The 16,779-nt window shown below is 51.1% G+C and overlaps 1 protein-coding gene and 1 long non-coding RNA gene across 10 annotated transcripts in view; one reads left to right on the top strand and one right to left on the bottom strand.

Annotated features, from left to right (window-relative positions):
• Positions 1-378: 378 nt before the first annotated feature.
• Positions 379-11,781, top strand: LOC148388049 (uncharacterized). Of its 2 annotated transcripts, XR_015862111.1 has the most exons (3): positions 379-520; positions 610-673; positions 825-11,781. It is a non-coding gene; the product is annotated as an uncharacterized LOC148388049 (long non-coding RNA). The 2 variants fall into 2 exon arrangements; XR_015862110.1 differs by having other exon boundaries at positions 379-673.
• nfia (nuclear factor I/A) overlaps positions 2,474-16,779 on the bottom strand; it is a 33,704-nt gene continuing 19,398 nt past the window's right edge. For 3 of the 8 annotated variants that reach the window (XM_088394211.1, XM_088394219.1, XM_088394217.1), the window contains exons 3-12: positions 15,562-15,612; positions 14,789-14,854; positions 14,069-14,143; positions 11,857-11,977; positions 10,086-10,210; positions 9,909-9,956; positions 9,182-9,360; positions 8,784-8,949; positions 8,528-8,619; positions 2,474-6,857 (exon numbers count right to left, since the gene is read on the bottom strand). In XM_088394211.1, the coding sequence (XP_088250337.1) occupies positions 6,843-6,857; positions 8,528-8,619; positions 8,784-8,949; positions 9,182-9,360; positions 9,909-9,956; positions 10,086-10,210; positions 11,857-11,977; positions 14,069-14,143; positions 14,789-14,854; positions 15,562-15,612 (938 nt within the window). In that variant the 3' untranslated portion in view covers positions 2,474-6,842. The remainder of the gene's footprint in view (positions 6,858-8,527; positions 8,620-8,783; positions 8,950-9,181; positions 9,361-9,908; positions 9,957-10,085; positions 10,211-11,856; positions 11,978-14,068; positions 14,144-14,788; positions 14,855-15,561; positions 15,613-16,779) is intronic. The other 5 variants (XM_088394214.1, XM_088394218.1, XM_088394212.1 and 2 more) reach the window with 4 other exon arrangements.

Raw genomic sequence — 16,779 nt, forward strand, 5'->3', positions numbered from 1 at the left:
GAACCGAGCAACGTTTCGGCTGCCCGCCGACGGCCGCGCATTTTGATGCAATCCTGGGGAAAAATGAGCCGGAGGCGCACCGTGTTCAGAGGTGTCACGACTTGTAACGCATGCCAAGACATCGCTCATTCGTAGGGGGCAGGTCAGATTCCTCACAGTGAGAAGCCGACAAAGACCAGCGTCTCCTTAGACCAGGGGTCTCAAACTCCAGTCCTCGGGGGCCGCATTCCTACATGTTTTCCAAGTTTCCCTCGTTAAACACACCTGATTCAAATGATCAGTTCATCCTCACGTTCTGCAGGAGCCTGATAATTGAATCAGGTGTGTTTAACGAGGGAAACTTAGAAAACATGTAGGAATACGGCCCCCGAGGACTGGAGTTTGAGACCCCTGCGGCTTAGCCACTTGGCAGTGGCATTTTCCCCGAAATATGTTCAACTCAAACGTGTTTGCCTCGCTGAGCCACTACATTGTCATCTTGTTCCAATCACGCAATTCGCGATCTCGTGAGAGTTCATCAGTTGGTATCAGAGCGATCTGTTTGATCCAGGAAGAAGTGGGCGTTTCCCGTCTCCTCTCCCTCCAACCGTCTTCATTTATTTATTTTAGGTCGCACGCATTCATACAACGTCATATGCGGAACTCGAACTCATGGTACCTGCACACAAGACAGGTGAGTGTACCACTACATGATCAGCAACCCCCCTCCAACCGTCCTACATATCGTCTCGGACCGTAATGCACAGCAGACCTTTCACGACAAAAGAAAAAGAGTCGCATGTGTCGTGTTAGCAACTTTATTGTGTTGTCTTTGTGTTGCATAGAGACGCTTCCTGCCAGGACAGGAAGTCACTAAGGGACCGAAGGACGGAAGTAGCCACAGTGCACACAAGTGGCCAGCAGGAGGCGCCACCACTGCCATCAAGAGGCACACGTTTTAGTCCAAGAGGAAGAAGAAGTGAGTGAGTCCATGCTTGTTACTGGTGGTTTTTGGGCATTCCTCCCTGGACTGGCGAGGCTTCCCAACACATCCACCATGATGATGATGATGAAAATGATGATGTCATCAAGTATTAGTGCTGCTCAAAATGGCAATAAGTTCAGGTGGGGTTATAAAACCATAGCCTCCAAGCATGCTTTGGGGCTTTTGGTGGCGGTTGGGGTGGGAGAGGGGGGGCGTTGTGTGTGTGTGTGCGTGTGTATGTGTGTGTGTGTGTGGGGGGGGGCGTGCGTGCGTGCGTGTGTGACGACATGTAGGAGCTTCATGATTCTTTGTCATTAAAATAGAAAGCCAATGGAAAGCGCATTTGTGTATGTGTGAGTGTGTGTGTAGTGGTGGTGGGTATGGGGGGGGGGTTAGTTGACACCCTTCATCAAACTTTGAGTCCAAACTTTCTGGCCTTGAAAGCGCCGTTGGAAAAATGGTCGACCAATCAAAGCGGCATCAACGTGACAGGAGCCATGGGTTTGGGGGGGTGGTTAGGACCAATCTTTTGAAGTTCTGCTGATAGACCCGAGTGTGTGTGTGTGTGTGTGTGTGCGTGCGTGCGTGCGTGTGTGTGTGTATGGTGTGTGTGTGTGTGTGTGTGTGTGTGTGTGTGTGTGTGTGTGTGTGTGTGTGTGTGTCGGGGTGCAAAGTGTCTGTCCAGGTTAATGCTGAGCTCAGCACAAATACAACATTGATCTCTCCTGCAGGACAGCAGCAAAAGGTGGCGGGGGGGGCAGGAGTGGGCTTATCAGGTCGATGGACACTGCAACACCGCAATTAGGGGGCAGCAAGAGAGATTTATGGAACAACTCACATAAAACCTCTACAAGGATACAACTGGAGGTGCAGCTTAGATATCAACTGAAAGGAAAAACAAATTGGCCACGAATAGAGTACAAGTGTTTTGTTAGTGGGAGGAAGTGGCCTTTTCTCTGTGCAAACACGTCCCGTTCACGTGTCCGGCTGGGAGACGACGAATTAGCCAGTTGAGTGTTTATCGTGAGTCGGCTGGCGCAGTGAGCAAAGCGTCGGGAATGCGTCACTTTGATAGCATCATCGTAGCTGGCACGACAAAACCAAAACGTTTTGTGCGCATTCGCCATTATTGCTGATTACCAGCCGACCACTGTCGTATTGCTTAGTTGGCAAAATGATTTCCTTTGTCGTACGTATCAAGTTGACATTTTGCCCCATGTGAGTACTTCTTGTGACGCGTCATTGTGGCAACCATTAGCATGCGGTTGTCATTGTAATAAGAAGCCTACTTTTTTTTTTTTCGATACGTGGGCGCGGTCATCCGGTTGTTATCAAACAGATCACGTTGTGCATCAGCGCCGTTCAATCAGGAGGCTCGAGTGGCCGATCGCGTGACGTCGTCATTTGTAAAGTGGCGGAAAGACACGCCAATGACGCGGATCATTCGCCTTGGGAACAAATGCCGTTTTGGGACAAAAAGAAAGATGGGGGAAAAAAAAACATTCAATGTTACATAAACAAGCGTTTTATTTGCATGGAATGATGAAGACGAAGAAAAAGCAAAGGCGTCCAAATCTCTTTGGACGAGTCCAATGTCACCCGTTATACAACAACACAAAGAGGAAGAAGTGCTACGCTAGCAAGGGCCTGATGCTAATTTAATAAATTAACATTGGAATTAAGCTAAGAAGCTTGGGAAGCCTTTGACGTCATCTTCGACAGCTTACTCAGAAGCTAACAGTTTAGAACTAATTTTAAATGGTGACATTGGAAGCCAACCAACGGTAACAATGAAATGTCAAAGTTGAAAGTTGACTTTGGAAGTTAAAACCGAAAGCTAACATGGGAGGTAACGTTGGACGCTCACATTGGAACCATACCTTTTGGCGTTGACGCTGGACACTAACATTAGAGACAACATAGAAAGTTACTTTTAGAAGCTAACATAAGAAACTAAAGGCGCTACCCGGCGTTGGTCTTCCTTAGCTCAAAGAATAGAGGTAATGAAGTTCACTTCAGAAGTTAACTTTGGACGCTAACGTGCTTTTCCGTGGCGCACATGAGCAGGAAGAAGTCCACTACAGAACGATCATGTGACAACGCAAGGGAAGAAGCAGGGAACACTGATTGTAAACATATTTTTGGGGTCATGGTCGATGCGGCAAACAGTGATATCGTGATGAAGTGTGGCTGCTTAAGCTGCTTTGTGACCACATCATGAGAACAAGAAGTGACGTCACCCCGCGTTACAGCTTGGCAAGACCATTGCTATGACGGGGCTTGTGTGGTTTTCTTTTTTTCATTTGTTTTCAGGGACCAAAACCTAGAAGGCTGTGCCGGTCACGAGCTAACTTTGGTTGACAGGAAGTGCAAGTTTTTGCATAATAAACTTTGTCTTGGTTGGTCTCAGAAATGAGCTAGAATAGCACAACGGGAGCCAGGAAGACAACGGTCTGCGTCTTGTTATTAGGAATCCCACCGGAGTTCTGGATTGGAAACATATTAAGCCCAGTTGCTGCAATATTATTGGAGCACATCTCACTGCTGCCAGTAGGCGTGCCAAAAGAAATATTTGCCGTGTAACTGTCAAGATCTGTCACAGTTCGTTTCCTTGTTTTAATGTCATAGTTTCGGTTCGCGTGTCTGTGTGCTCGCCTCTCCCCTCCTGTGCTCTGATCAGTGTAATTGCCGTCACCTGCCTCTCGTTAACTGTCTTGTATTTGAGTCCTGTCTGCGTGTCACTCCCTGTTGGATTGTTTGCGTCTTATGTCTTCTTGTTTCATCTAGTCGCCTGTCTGTACAGTTATTCACATCCCTAGTCGAGCATCTATAGTTTGTCTTTTGAGTTTGTTCAATAAACCCTGATCCAAGCTGCATTTGGTCGCCCTGCTCCATTCCGATCCGTCACAGTAGCGGCTGTTTCCCTGTTAAACTGCAGCCAATCATATTGCAGCAGGGCGCATCCCGCCGAAAGCTCCCGTGGTGTGGCGTTCATAAGAACGCTTCTGCGTCACATGACGGCGCCCTGAATACACCAAGATGGCAGCGACATACTCACTGAAATAAGCAACGCATCTCTTCTTCTTTTCGGTCAATTGTTTCACTTTCCCCCAACGACTGATTGTCATCAACGTTGCTTGCCTTTCAGTAAATGTTTGTTCACATTTTTAGGACAATTGAATTCATGAGCTGCATACGGTTCCCACTTTGAGGCACTAAATTGATTGTTTGTCGAGCCATCTTTATAGGCAACGTTAGCTGTTAGCTCATCTGCCAAATCAGACGATACGTTGCACCGCTAGCTAGCTAAGGGGGCCACATCCACTCTGAGCTGGTTGAACAAACCTTGAGCCAAGTTGCTCATTTCACAAAAGTTCAAGTGGGTGTTAGCTTCCTCGTGGCCGTGGGGAAGAGTTGACGTCATAGTACAGCTAGCACAGTGCCATGTCATTTGAGTTAGCAGAGAAGAAAATCAGCGCTTTGGAGGATAATGGGACCCTTCGGCTGATTCAAATGCTATATTACCAACACGGAGTACTTGGAGGCACCGGGCACAATTCCGGGAAGTCCTTTTCCTCTCCTTCCATTGTGAAGGACATTCCAAAACAATGACAGGAAGGAAGCTCACAGGTATAAACGTGTTTTCATAAGAAGGTCAAAAGGCCCCTTTCTCTGCTGTGTGTTCAGTCGTTCAAATATTCCTTTTAGTGTAGGTACAAAATGTATTGTTTATCAAGCTGCGGCAATGACAACTGTCTTGATGGCCACGTTAGTCGCATCAGCTAAACCGAACAATATGGTACAGCGCTAGCTCGTTAAGCCTTCATCTTTAGTTCATCTGCTAACTCGAACGATAAAAGACGGTGCTCGCCGGCCAATCGGCTGACTCTGCTCGCACCAACTGTTAGCCATGTTGCTGGCCAGGAGCGGGCCATGGAGGAGGGGGAGGAGTTAACAAATGGTGAGAAGTGATGAGGTGGGGCTTACATAAAAGGAAGTGGCCATGTTATGTGACCTACATTATCACTAACACTACGACATGCACGACTTTCGTACTGTATACTTATGTACGTATGTATATTTTCATATCTACACATCTCCAGGCAAGCCACACCCCCTGATTCTAAGTGCTCGTATAGGACCGCGCCTCTTTGAGAGCGGCCAATGACGGAGGGCCATGCCCCTTCAAAATTATCTGGTAAACACCAACAAGAAAATACTCAACGTCAAATCAAATATGTAAAAAAAAAAAAAAAAACCATGTTTTTAAAACTATGCTAAAAATCACTTAGGTGAAATAAAATATGTAAATACATATCAACAAAAACATGGTTTTAAAAATACAGTCAGCCCTCGCTCTTGACAGCAAAGACCTGCCAAACACAGAACTGGCAAACTGTAGATTCCCCTCCCCAAATCTTAATTGTTTACATTAATACAGTAATACATTAAAGCATGAATATTATTGTAATCATAATTGCTTTGATTCATACAGCACTTTCCAAAGGGCCTGATGATGCTTCAAAATAATTCCCATGTCCAAATTTTGGACAAAAGATTTTTGGGGACATTTCCAAAAACAATTTTGACCAAAAAACAAACAAATTATATATTCCTGAATAATATAATACTTTCAGAAAATACATTACTTAATTTTCAGGGAAAGGTTTTGGGGGAAAAAAGTGCGGTATGATAAATATTATGTATGTTTTAAAAAAATTATACTGGAGTACAAAAGCCACATATTTCTGATAGGGCGGTGGGGGGGAGGGTTGGTGAACGCATTTCCTGTAAAACGTGGACAAAAGGAAAATTTGGATTTTCGAAAAATAAGCTGTATGTTGCCGTAACGTAAAAAAGTTGCACAAGTGAGCTATTTTTTGTTATTGATGTACTTATGTACTCAAAGTTAAAGTCCCAAAGTTAAAGTCCCAATGATCATCGTCACACACACATCTGGGTGTGGTGAAATTTGTCCTCTGCATTTAACCCATCCCCATGTGATCAAGTACTCCATCAAGGTACTCTGGTTGGCGATATACTGTGAATGGCGAGGGCTGACTGGAGGCTAAAAGTTGAAATTCCAAAAGATGTTTGGAAAAGTGAAAGATGTGCTTGTTTGGCAAATGACTTTGTGAAAGTCCAACCAAGCGGAAACTTTTAAAGGGATCAACACCATCAACAAGTACTCGTCATCATTATCCCCCAATAATAATAACAATAATAATAATAATAGTCCCTTTTGTCTTTGCACATCCTGTTTTAGAGTCCAATGGTGCCAGCGGACTTACTGGTGAAAAAACAAAACAAAAAAAAAACAGTTTAGAGCTCCCAAACATTGCATTTTTCCCCTCATCTCCTCATTCTTCCAATAAAAGGAGATTTCATATTCCAAATATTTCATATTGAATAAGAGGAGGAGGAAGAGGCGAGGTCACGTGAAAACCTGCAATGAGTCAACAAGCCCCGCCCACTCTCAGCTCCTTCCAGGAAATAGCCCCCCCCCCCCTTGGGCAGAGTCATGTGTGCATCGAGCACCAGCGAGTCAACAAGCCCCATCCAGTCTCGGCTCCTACCAGAAAGTTGACCCTCGAGGGGGCGGAGTCTATTGCGGGGCATAAGGGGCGTTAGCTGGTGATAAGACCCCTCCCCTCAGTGATGCTCTTCCCACATCTGGCGTGAAGAGGAGGCGGAGGAAGAGGAGGAGGCGGGACAGACGGAATTTCTCAAGGCGTTGGGGGCGGGGCCGTGATCCTCGGCCCCGCCCCCTAGCCACACCGACAGTCAGGCGCTAGTGGGCGGAGTCAGGCACGGAAGGGCGGGGGCACGTCAAGGCGGACGGGTCCGGGGGTGGGACCGGGAGGAGCCTACGGAGTCTTTATCCCAGGTACCACTGAAAATAACAAAACACACGTGGTCAGCGTCACGTGGTCAGCGTCACGTCCCCACGAACGACTCCGTTTTCGAGTCGTCTCACTTGTCCCTTTCTTGCCCCATTCCAGTGGACCCGGAGTTGCATTCAAATTACTTTGGAGTCATCCTGGAGTGACCAAACTTTTGGCTTTTTTCGAGTTGTCTCAAATTTGTTGCCAGCCAGGGACTCGTCACTTTTAGAGCCATCTGAATCGCGGACGTGGTCGTGCATGTGCATGCTTGTGTATTGATCAACACGCATCCCGCCAAGTTTGTCTCGATGATGTCTGGGGGCGACCAGACGGCCCAGGACGTGAGCGCCATCGCCAAGGCAACAGTATCACCAGATTCATTACATTACATTCATCACACGCACACACACACACACACACACGGACGCACGCACGCACACACACGCACATATACGCACATCATTTAGAAAATGCATTCTGGAAAAAAGTGCAAGTAAAAGTTTGTAATAAAGGGCGTGTGTGTTGTAGGCTTTGTCTGCACACGGCTAGTGATTGACTATGTGCGCGTGCGTGGGCGCGCGTGACAGAGGCGAAGAAGAGTGGAAGGTTAGTTTTTAATCAATACAACTTGCTGACGTTGGGACTTTTCTTCCTCGCTCTGCACTGCAGAGTGTCCTGAAAACACACTCCCCCTGAGTGTGCGTGTGTGAGTGAGTGAGTGTGTGTGAGTCTGTGCGTAGCCATAGTGGGGAGTTGAGGATGCTCATGCTAACAAGTCAAGATGACGACATTCAGGAGCTTTGTGACCCTTTGTCATTAAAATAGCAAGCCAATGGAAAGCGCATTATTGTGTGTATGTGTGTGTGTGTGTGTGTGTGTGTGTGTGTGTGTGTGTGTGTGTGTGTGTGTGTGTGTGTGTGTGTGTGTGTGTGTGTGTGTGTGTGTGTGTGTGTGTGTGTGTGTAATGCGTCCTACACGCGTGTGTAATGTGTCCGACATGCAAACATGCCCAAGAGGATGTTGTGGTCTTCCCATTCAACTCTCTCTCCCTCTCTGTATGTTTATCTATGACTCGCCCAGTGCTCAGTTGTGTCAGCAGTATGTCTCACGCCCGCACACGCACACACACACGCACCTTGCAGACGTGTACTTGAAACACACACACACACGCACATACACACACACACACACACACACACACACACACACACACACACACACACACACGAGACATGTCTTTGGCATGATGTCATTCAACATGGATGCCACAGCTTTCAACATACGCAAATGTGCCAAATGTGAATTTTTTTCAAATCTTTTGCAATGCGAGAGCAGTGGCATCTGCCCGTCCGGAACGTCATCATGCGCCTGAGCGCCTTTGTGTGGGTTTATTGGCTCGATTGAGTGCACCCCCTCCTCCCTCCATCTTTGTCCTGGTGAGCAGGCGCCGTGGTCAGCCCTCACAACCTACCCGCTCCCACACAAAGTAGGGGCCCATCTTCCCCCAAACATGCACAAATTTGCTAACAAACTCTATTTAACCCTAAGACACAAATGCTAACCCAGATACACACACGCATGAACACACACAAACACACACGTGAGTGATGGCTGCTGCTGTTAGCATGTTAGCATCAGGGCAGGGGTCAGGGTTTGGGCGAGTGACGTGGGCATTCACCTGCGGCTGTTGCGGGATGTTGAAGGCGGGGTCTCGCGGCCCCACGCTAACAAATCGCTGAGCAGTAGAACTGGTGGGCGGGGCCGAGTATGCTGAGGAGTACACAGAAAACATCCAAAGTCATTTTCAGGCGACTTTCCAATGGATGCGACCGACGCCGAATGCAAAGATTATGGCCGAGCATCGGCCTCACGCTTCACATCCAGTGTGTGTGTGCCTGCGTGTGTGTATGTGTGTGTGTGTGTGAATGACTCACTGGGCGACGGCGGCGAGTTACCCCCGTCCTCGGCCGAAGAGGTGGCGGGCGGCTTGGCGTCGACGGGCAGCGGGACAGGCCGGGCCATGGGTGGCGGTGGAGGGGGGGGCAGCATGGGCGTGGGCAGGAAGGGATTGTGGACTTTTCCCTGGGAGCTACCATTAGGCTGGAAGGGGAGACAAGGGGCGGGGCAGCGGAGGGGTTAATCATAGTCATGACTCGGGTCATAAATAACAAGTCACTCACGCTGCTGTGCCTGAGTGTATTGATTGGCTGTCGAGACGCGCACACTGACACCAACAATCCGCCCTCGTGCGGAAAAAGTGGCGCACACGCACGTGTGTGTGTGCGTTTCATTAGGTGCGAGTCTGTTTGTGTGTGTGTGCGCCGCGCCTTACGTTGAGCAAGCCCACCTGTCCGGCCGCCTGAGCTGAGTCGGGACACACCAACTGCACAAAGTCCTTGAGGGGGTCTTGCGGGTGGTACCTGATGGCGGCGTGCGAGAAGTATGAGGCGGGCTGCTGCAGGATGGGCGACGACGAGAAGTGCAGGGCGGAGGGCGGCGCGTGCGGGCTGGCTGCAGACACGGCGACAGACGGACAGACGTCAGTGCAATGCCAGGGCAGGCGTGGCAAGTCACTGCGCTCAGGTTTTTGGGGGGGAGGGGGGTCATCAGGATTCACTCCGCTTTGCACATGAAATGGCTTCACTGGCTCCTGCTACTCTCTGAGTGTTGGGCGTAAAGTGGCCAAGAAGCAAAGAGGAGCATCGGCAGGAAGCCCCTCACCACTTCCTTTGCCGTTTCCCGTTACCTCGCTGACTTCCGCGTCTATCGGCCCAAACGCCCGAGGTCAGATGGCCAGCTTTGGCCCCACCCACGCAGGCAAGTGACCGACGAAAGAAAAAAAGAAGAGGAGCCTCGCATGATGCAAACACGTACACGGCCGCCCGACCACAACGTCATTTGCATTCTTCCGACGGGGCAGGGCGGGTTGAGGAGCTTTGCGGTGAGGAAGGAAGGAGTGGGGGAAATAAAGGAAAGAAGGGAGGGAGGGGCAGGGAAGCAGCAGGGAAGCAAGAAGAAACGCGAAGCGCGTGAGGGCGCAGACGGCGGCGCCCATTTACCTTGTCGGGAGATGAAGGAGCTAGCTAGAGAGCCGCGTAGCTTATATCCTGCGTGAGCAAACCAAAAGCACATGAAGAAGGAGAGGAAGACGAGAGGAGAAGCAGCGTGAACATTCCCCTCAACAACACGTTACGCAAGTTGGCAGGGGCGTGTGCTTGTCGCCACGGTGATGCTACCTTGATCCTCGTGCCAGCTGCCAGTCTGGCTGGCGCTGCCCGGCGAGCGGCCCTGAGCGGGATAGTACGAGTCCTCGCCAGGACTGTCGGCTTCCTCCTCAATGCACTTGATGCGCTTGGCCGAGCTGAACGCAGAAACATGCGCGCACGCACGGAATCACACACACACGCATACACACACACACACACACACACACACACACACACACACATACGCGCGCACACACAGGCCGCTATTATGTCTTTGCACTTGTATCCCGGCAGGTGCGCTGGCCGTTTTCAAAAGGAGCACACTTTGGGGCCAGAAAAAGAGTTTGGGTGAAGACAAGGCATTGTCACGTCTCGTCCCCAGCCGTTCCACTATGTGTCTGTTGTCATAGTTTCTGTCTGTGTGCTTGCCCCTCCCCTCCTGTGTGCCCATGATTAGTTTGATTATTCTTACCTGTCTCTTGTTACCTGTCGTGCATATAAGTCCTGTCTGCCTCTCACGCCCCGTTGGATCATTGTTGTCTTGATGTCTTTTTGGTTCCTGTTGTCGTATGGTCTTGCTGTCGTCATGTCCTGCTGTCTTCTTGGTTCACGTCTCGGTCTGTCAGTCAAGTTATTGTTTTGTTAAGTCATGTCAGTTTGCCTTTTGAGTTCTCCAATAAACCCTGGTCCAAGCTGTATTTGGTCGCCCTGCTCCATTCCGATCCGTGACAGAATGGTCCGACCACTTCAGCGACCAGCGCCTGGACCAACCTTCCTCCATCAGCTCCCGCTGCGATGCCCGATCCACGTCCGTCGTCCAGGCATGTTCTAGCGCCATGGGCTCCGCGGCCGCCATCGGACTTTGCTCCCGCGACGCCAGACCCTCGGCCGCCATCAGAGTGCTTCTGGCGCCAGCGGCTCCGCGGCCGCCATCGGACTTCACTCCAGCGATGCTGGACCCGCGGCCGCCATCGGAGTGCCTACCGGCGCCATCAGACTCGCGGCCGCCATCGGGCTCCACCCCAGCGTCGCAGGACCCGCGGGCGTCGCCAGACTTCAAGCCAGCTGTGCCGGACCTGCGATTGTCCCTGGCCCCGCTCCCACTGCTGCGGCGTGGTGGTTCTTGCCACTGCACACTGCTCTGCCTTCTGAATGCTGCTGATCGCGGTCCGGACTTCGAAACGCTGCCGATTGCGGCTCTGACTTTTTGTATGCCGCCGATTGCGGTTCGTGTTCCAGAGTTGCCGATTGCAGTTCATGTCCCCAGAGTTGCCGCCGGCCGCGGTTAGGACTTTGCCATGAGGCCATTTGGACTGGTGCGCTTCCCCCCCACCGTCCCCCCATTTGCCGCGTGGGGGTTTCGGTTTTTGGGACGTCGGGAGCCGGGGGGGGTACTGTTACGTCTCGTCCCCAGCCGTTCCACTATGTGTCTGTCATGGTTTCTGTCTGTGTGCTCGCCCCTCCCCTCCTGTGTGCCCATGATTAGTTTGATTATTCTCACCTGCCTCTTGTTACCTGTCGTGTATATAAGTCCTGTCTGCCCCTCACGCCCCGTCGGATCATTGTTGTCCTGATGTCTTTTTGGTTCCTGTTGTCGTACGGTCTTGCTGTCGTCATGTCCTGCTGTCTTCTTGTTTCACGTCCCGGTCAGTCAGTCAAGTTATTTTGTTAAGTCATGTCAGTTTTCCTTTTCAGTTCCCCTCAATAAACCCTGGTCCAAGCTGCATTTGGTCGCCCTGCTCCATTCCGATCCATGACAGGCATGTTTTGCTACGCATAAGAATGCTCTGACAAGCCGTACCTGGACGAAGAGGAAGTGCTGGGGAGGGGCCTCCTCATGGCGCCGGGGCTCACACTGTAGTAGGACGAGCTGTCCAGGTCGGCCAGCGAGAAATTTGGACCCGTGCCGGCGGCGATGGGAGCTGACACACACAAACGTGCACGCACACACGCACTCACCACACACACACACACACGCACACATACACGCGTGCACACACGCGCGCGCACACACACGCACGCAGTTTAGCTTCAGACAAATATAGAGGAAATAAATAAGGTTGTTTCATAGCAAAGCTGCTGCAGAGAAACAACAGTGTGGTGGAAACCTCGATATCCGTTCGGACCCAAACCTCTAGACTACCCTCCACCGACCCCCAACCCCGGTCCGCTTTATTGACAGAGAGCAGGGCAGTGTGATGAAAGGAAGGAGGAGGAGTCCTGACAAGACCTGCTGGCTACGCAACACTTTTCTGCACACCTCAGCACTGTCCATCGATCACGCGCACGCCCACACACGCACGTGCTCGCTTGGCAGTTTGATGTGCGTGTGTGAATTGTTGGCTTTGTATGAGAACAAAAGTGGAAGTCTGCTTCTGTGCAGAACGTGCATGCGCGCATGACCGAGCTTGCTCTGCAAAAAGAGAAGTGATCTTTGTGAAGGAAGGAGGGAAGGAAGGAAGGAGGTGAGGAAGGAAGGACAGAATGAAGCAAGGAAGGAAGGAGTTTGTCTGTGTCATGTCGGGATGAACTCGACATGAGGCAGTCGAAAGCCCCAACTTGCCTTCGAGTGTGTTTTCCTTGATGTCAACTTAAGTGCTGTTGTCTAATCAGATATAAATTCCCGCTCAGCCAGTTGCTTTGTGTCGATGCCTCTCCTCTCCTCTCCTCTCCTCTCCTCTCCTCTCCTCTCCTCTCCTCTCCTCTCCTCTCCTCTCCTCTCCTCTCCTCTCCTCTCCTCTCCTCTCCTCTCCTCTCCTCCCCTCCCCTCCCCTCCCCTCCCCTCCTCTCCTCTCCTCTCCTCTCAACACACGTTTGTCGATGACTACGCAGGAAGTTGCCTCCGCATGACGATGCGCAAGTCAAGGTGGTGCGCCCGGTCACTCAAGTGACCAATCACACTAAGTAGACTACATCACTGGCCCCGCCCCCACCCCATCTGCGCCTCTTTAATAGAGTATTGATCCACACGCACACTCATTGGGGCGGTCCGCCGACGGATTGCGTCATGGCCAAGCGAGGCCAAGGTCACCTGACGCTCGCTCTCGGTTGTCCGGCCGCCGTTTGGCCAAAAGCCATGTCGGCTTCTTCTCTCCCTTAACTGCGCCTGCGCGCACACACGACCCGTATACGCACGGCTCGTATGTATATGCTTCCCTCCACGGGAATCGAGAAGCGATTTCCCTGCAGCCGCATCTCTGCAAACGTGCTGACCCATGCGGCACGCTCAGTCTCTTGCGCACACGTACGGGGCGCTGTGTGGGTTGTCTGAATTTGTGGACGCCTAAAGAGTGCCGTCACTCAGTGTGTATTCAGACCTGACTGTTTGGTCCACTTTAAACGGACCAGGGTCCGGATCTTTTGTGCAGGTGTGAATACACGCAAATGAATCCTGGTGCGGATTAAAGAAACGGACCGAGACCCACATTTTCAGGTGTGAATACAAACAGCGTAGATCCGAACCAACAGCACAAATATGCAGAGCAGCGCGTAGGACTCGCATGTTTTCCTCCATTTTTGGGTCTGTGCTCTGTGTGCCACCCTGGTTATTGCTGTCCAATGGGAGCACAGAGCGTGGGTGTGTTTACAAAATATACTTTTCTTGCAAAATGGACAGTCTGAATAGGAACCATCCATCAATTTTCTGTACCGCTTTGTCCCTACGAGGATCGCGGGCGTGCTGGAGCCTATCCCAGCCGTCATTGGGCAGTAGGCGGGGGACACCCTGAACTGGTTGCCAGCCAATCCTGAATCGGAACCGCACCAAACAAAAAAATTTAAGTCCGCTTTTGGTCCGGACCAAACGAGCGGACTATAGGACTTTTCTGATCTGAATACACCCTGTGTCACACATGGGCGCTCGCACCAAAGTTGTGTCACAAAACACCAACCCATAACAGCGGTTGCTATGACAACTTGGGTGTGACCTTTCTGACGTCGTTAGCGCTCAGAAACGCGAAAGAGGGCGAGAGAGAGAGACAGAGAGTGAGAGAGAGCAGCAGTGTTTGCCTTACTTTGAGAGACTCGCACAAGTTCGGAAACAGTAAACACTCCCGGGGTGACAAAACTCTCCTGGAAACCCAGATGACCTGAAACACACACGTGACAACGATTGCAGCGGTTATATTGGTCCAGTTGATCGCCGAAAGGTGGCACAGCGGCTTCATCGTGCGACTAGCCGATTAGCACGTTTTGTGTGCTAACACGTTCATGTCTCAAGGTATGTGGGAAGGAAAAAAGAAAACAAAAAAAAAGAAAAAACACTCAGGTCATAAAACATTGCTCGTCAATCGCAATATACGGAAGCGGCACATGTCAAAAGCTGGTTGCTGGTCAACACGGCCAAAGGGGAGTCGGTCGCTTTGAAGACTGCCGCCAAATTTGGAGGACCGATTCACGAGCACCAAGTAGCAGTGTCAGCGCCATCTAGCTTAGCTTTGCAATGCAAGTCAACGTGGCGGATGTCGCAGCTCTCCTCTGTCGCTGTTTCACAGTGTGCTAGTCACTCCAGCTCAAGCTTCGGCCGCATCTTTTTGTCTTTGGCTCTCCTCTCTGGCGGCGGATCAGGCCAGGCTGGAGCGTCTCCTCAAAGTCGACTTGCATCTTGTCCGAGTTTTAGCTGAGCAAATTTCTAAGTCGGACGAGGAGCCGGCCCAGGTCATGCGAGTCGGGTCGCTCGCCTTTCCCACGTGCCCTGCGGGACACCACAGACACACGTGCTGGCAGCCACTCACCGTTCTCCGTCTGCTCTTTGATGTCGGACTCGCCGACCCGGTTTGGGCTCTCTGACTGGCCGCCCTCTGCAAGCACAACAAGCACACACGCACGTGTTAGTCAGGAGCGACAACAACATCATCAACAAAAATCATCAGAAGACCGATGACAACAGAATGAGGAGTGTTAGTGTGTGTGCATCAACAAGCCAAGAGGGAAATAAATGGAGTGAGGTCTTGACAAGGATTTTGTTGGACAATGGTTTTTTTTTTCCCTGTCAGACTTCCTTTCCCAGAAGTTCCCGCGTGACCGGCCGGCCGGTCGCAGCACAGAGTGTGTGTGAAAACAAATGCAACCCCTCCCGCCTGCCCGCTATCGATCCCCACCGCAGGCGGCTTTTAATCAAATGAGCACGCGGAGCGCACAAATCAGGCCGCCGTAGCCCGCTCAACACGGCCGTCGATCGGAATGGGTGCCCCGCCTCCTCCTGCTCGCCGACTTCCCGTGAGCACATTTGCAAATTGATATTTGCAGAAACGCTCGCGGAGATGGCGGAAGAGCCGCTATCGCATCATGGGAGGAAATTTCCCGAACGCAGGTCACACATAGGAGACCAAGTCAAAGCAGGGAGGAGATTGAGACGTGCCAGTCGCCAAAAGTCCGCTTGTGCTCGGATGAGAACTTTTTGGGACACTTTCCATGCAGGTCGCGCCAATCGTCGCCTTTGACTTTGCCAGTGGAGACGAGGCCTTGCAACAGCGCCAAAGGAAGAGTCGGCACATTTCTCACTCACGCAAAGCATCATCTTGATCCTCGGCATTTGTGCAAGAAGACACAACATCCCCTAAAAATAAATCACAGCTTTTTTAGTTACAGTTCACGCACACAGTCAAATGACATTTGTGTACCAAACCACGTTGGATTCTGAACACTCGATTGTATGTGTGTGTGTGTGTGGGGAGAGAGAGAGCGAGCGTGCATTACTGCGGCCTCTTTCAGCAGGCTGGCAGCCAACTTAAATCATTGGCAACCGTTTTGAAGCTTGTGCCTGTTTCCTTTAAGCAGTTGCCATCTTGCTCCTTCTGCCAGAACAAAAGATGCACACACACGCGGGGAGTCCCCGTAGGAGCGAGCGGCCAAGGATGGCGAGAAAGTTGGGGAGCTGTGACTTTCCTGCCACTGGTGATTGCAAACGAGGACTCCGCCCAAGGAGGAGTCAAGTGAAAATGAGCAAATAGCCATTGATTGGCTGGAGTTGACCCCAAAGATCCCACCCAACCGCACGTTAAGATGCTTCGTTCTTGACCGACACAGATGTGGAAATAAATGTGAGACTAGCATCGAGACTCCCGAAAGACGAAAGACTCACAGCTGCAATTTGGAACAAATTGCGACAACGAATGGACAACTTCTCGGGGGTGAAACGAGCCAGAAGAGAGACCGTGACGCGACGGACCATTCGAGCACAGCCAGCTAGCCACGTGAACGGCATTACGGCCATCCAGTCAAATTTGGAGAAGACACAAGCCATTCGCAATTGAGCTAGGTTTGAATGGCGGTGTGCAAAGACGGGAGCAAAAGAATCCTCATGTCTACGTCATGGATTTTTTTTTGGGCCTGTAGAACAAGCAAAGTTGAGAGATGCAGTGGGAAGACGCTGACGCGGGATCCAAGCGGGCGCGCGTGAGGGCGGGAGACAAGCGCGCGTCTGGTGGGCGGAGCCCAATTGATGAATGTGCGCATCGATCGCTCGCCGCTTCACTTTCCATAATTATAGCCACTCCCTAATGGGGCGAGTGCGCACCCCTCCCTCCCGTACTCGGCCTTTCCCTCCCCGTCGCTGCGGTTGCACGTACTTGCATGATTGCCCCTAAAATAAGCCTTGTTGATTTCAAACCGAAAGTGGGTGCTCAAGGATCACGCGGAGTCGCCACCTGACAAGGGGTCGGAGAACCGCACAAAGTCGGCGGCCGAGGCGTCACCGCTTTTATTTGGTGGGCGGCCGCAAAAA

This window comes from Syngnathus floridae, chromosome 13 (assembly GCF_059516105.1).
Source record: "Syngnathus floridae isolate MCC-2025c chromosome 13, RoL_Sflo_1.0, whole genome shotgun sequence".
In the NCBI taxonomy this organism is placed as follows: Eukaryota; Metazoa; Chordata; class Actinopteri; order Syngnathiformes; family Syngnathidae; genus Syngnathus; species Syngnathus floridae.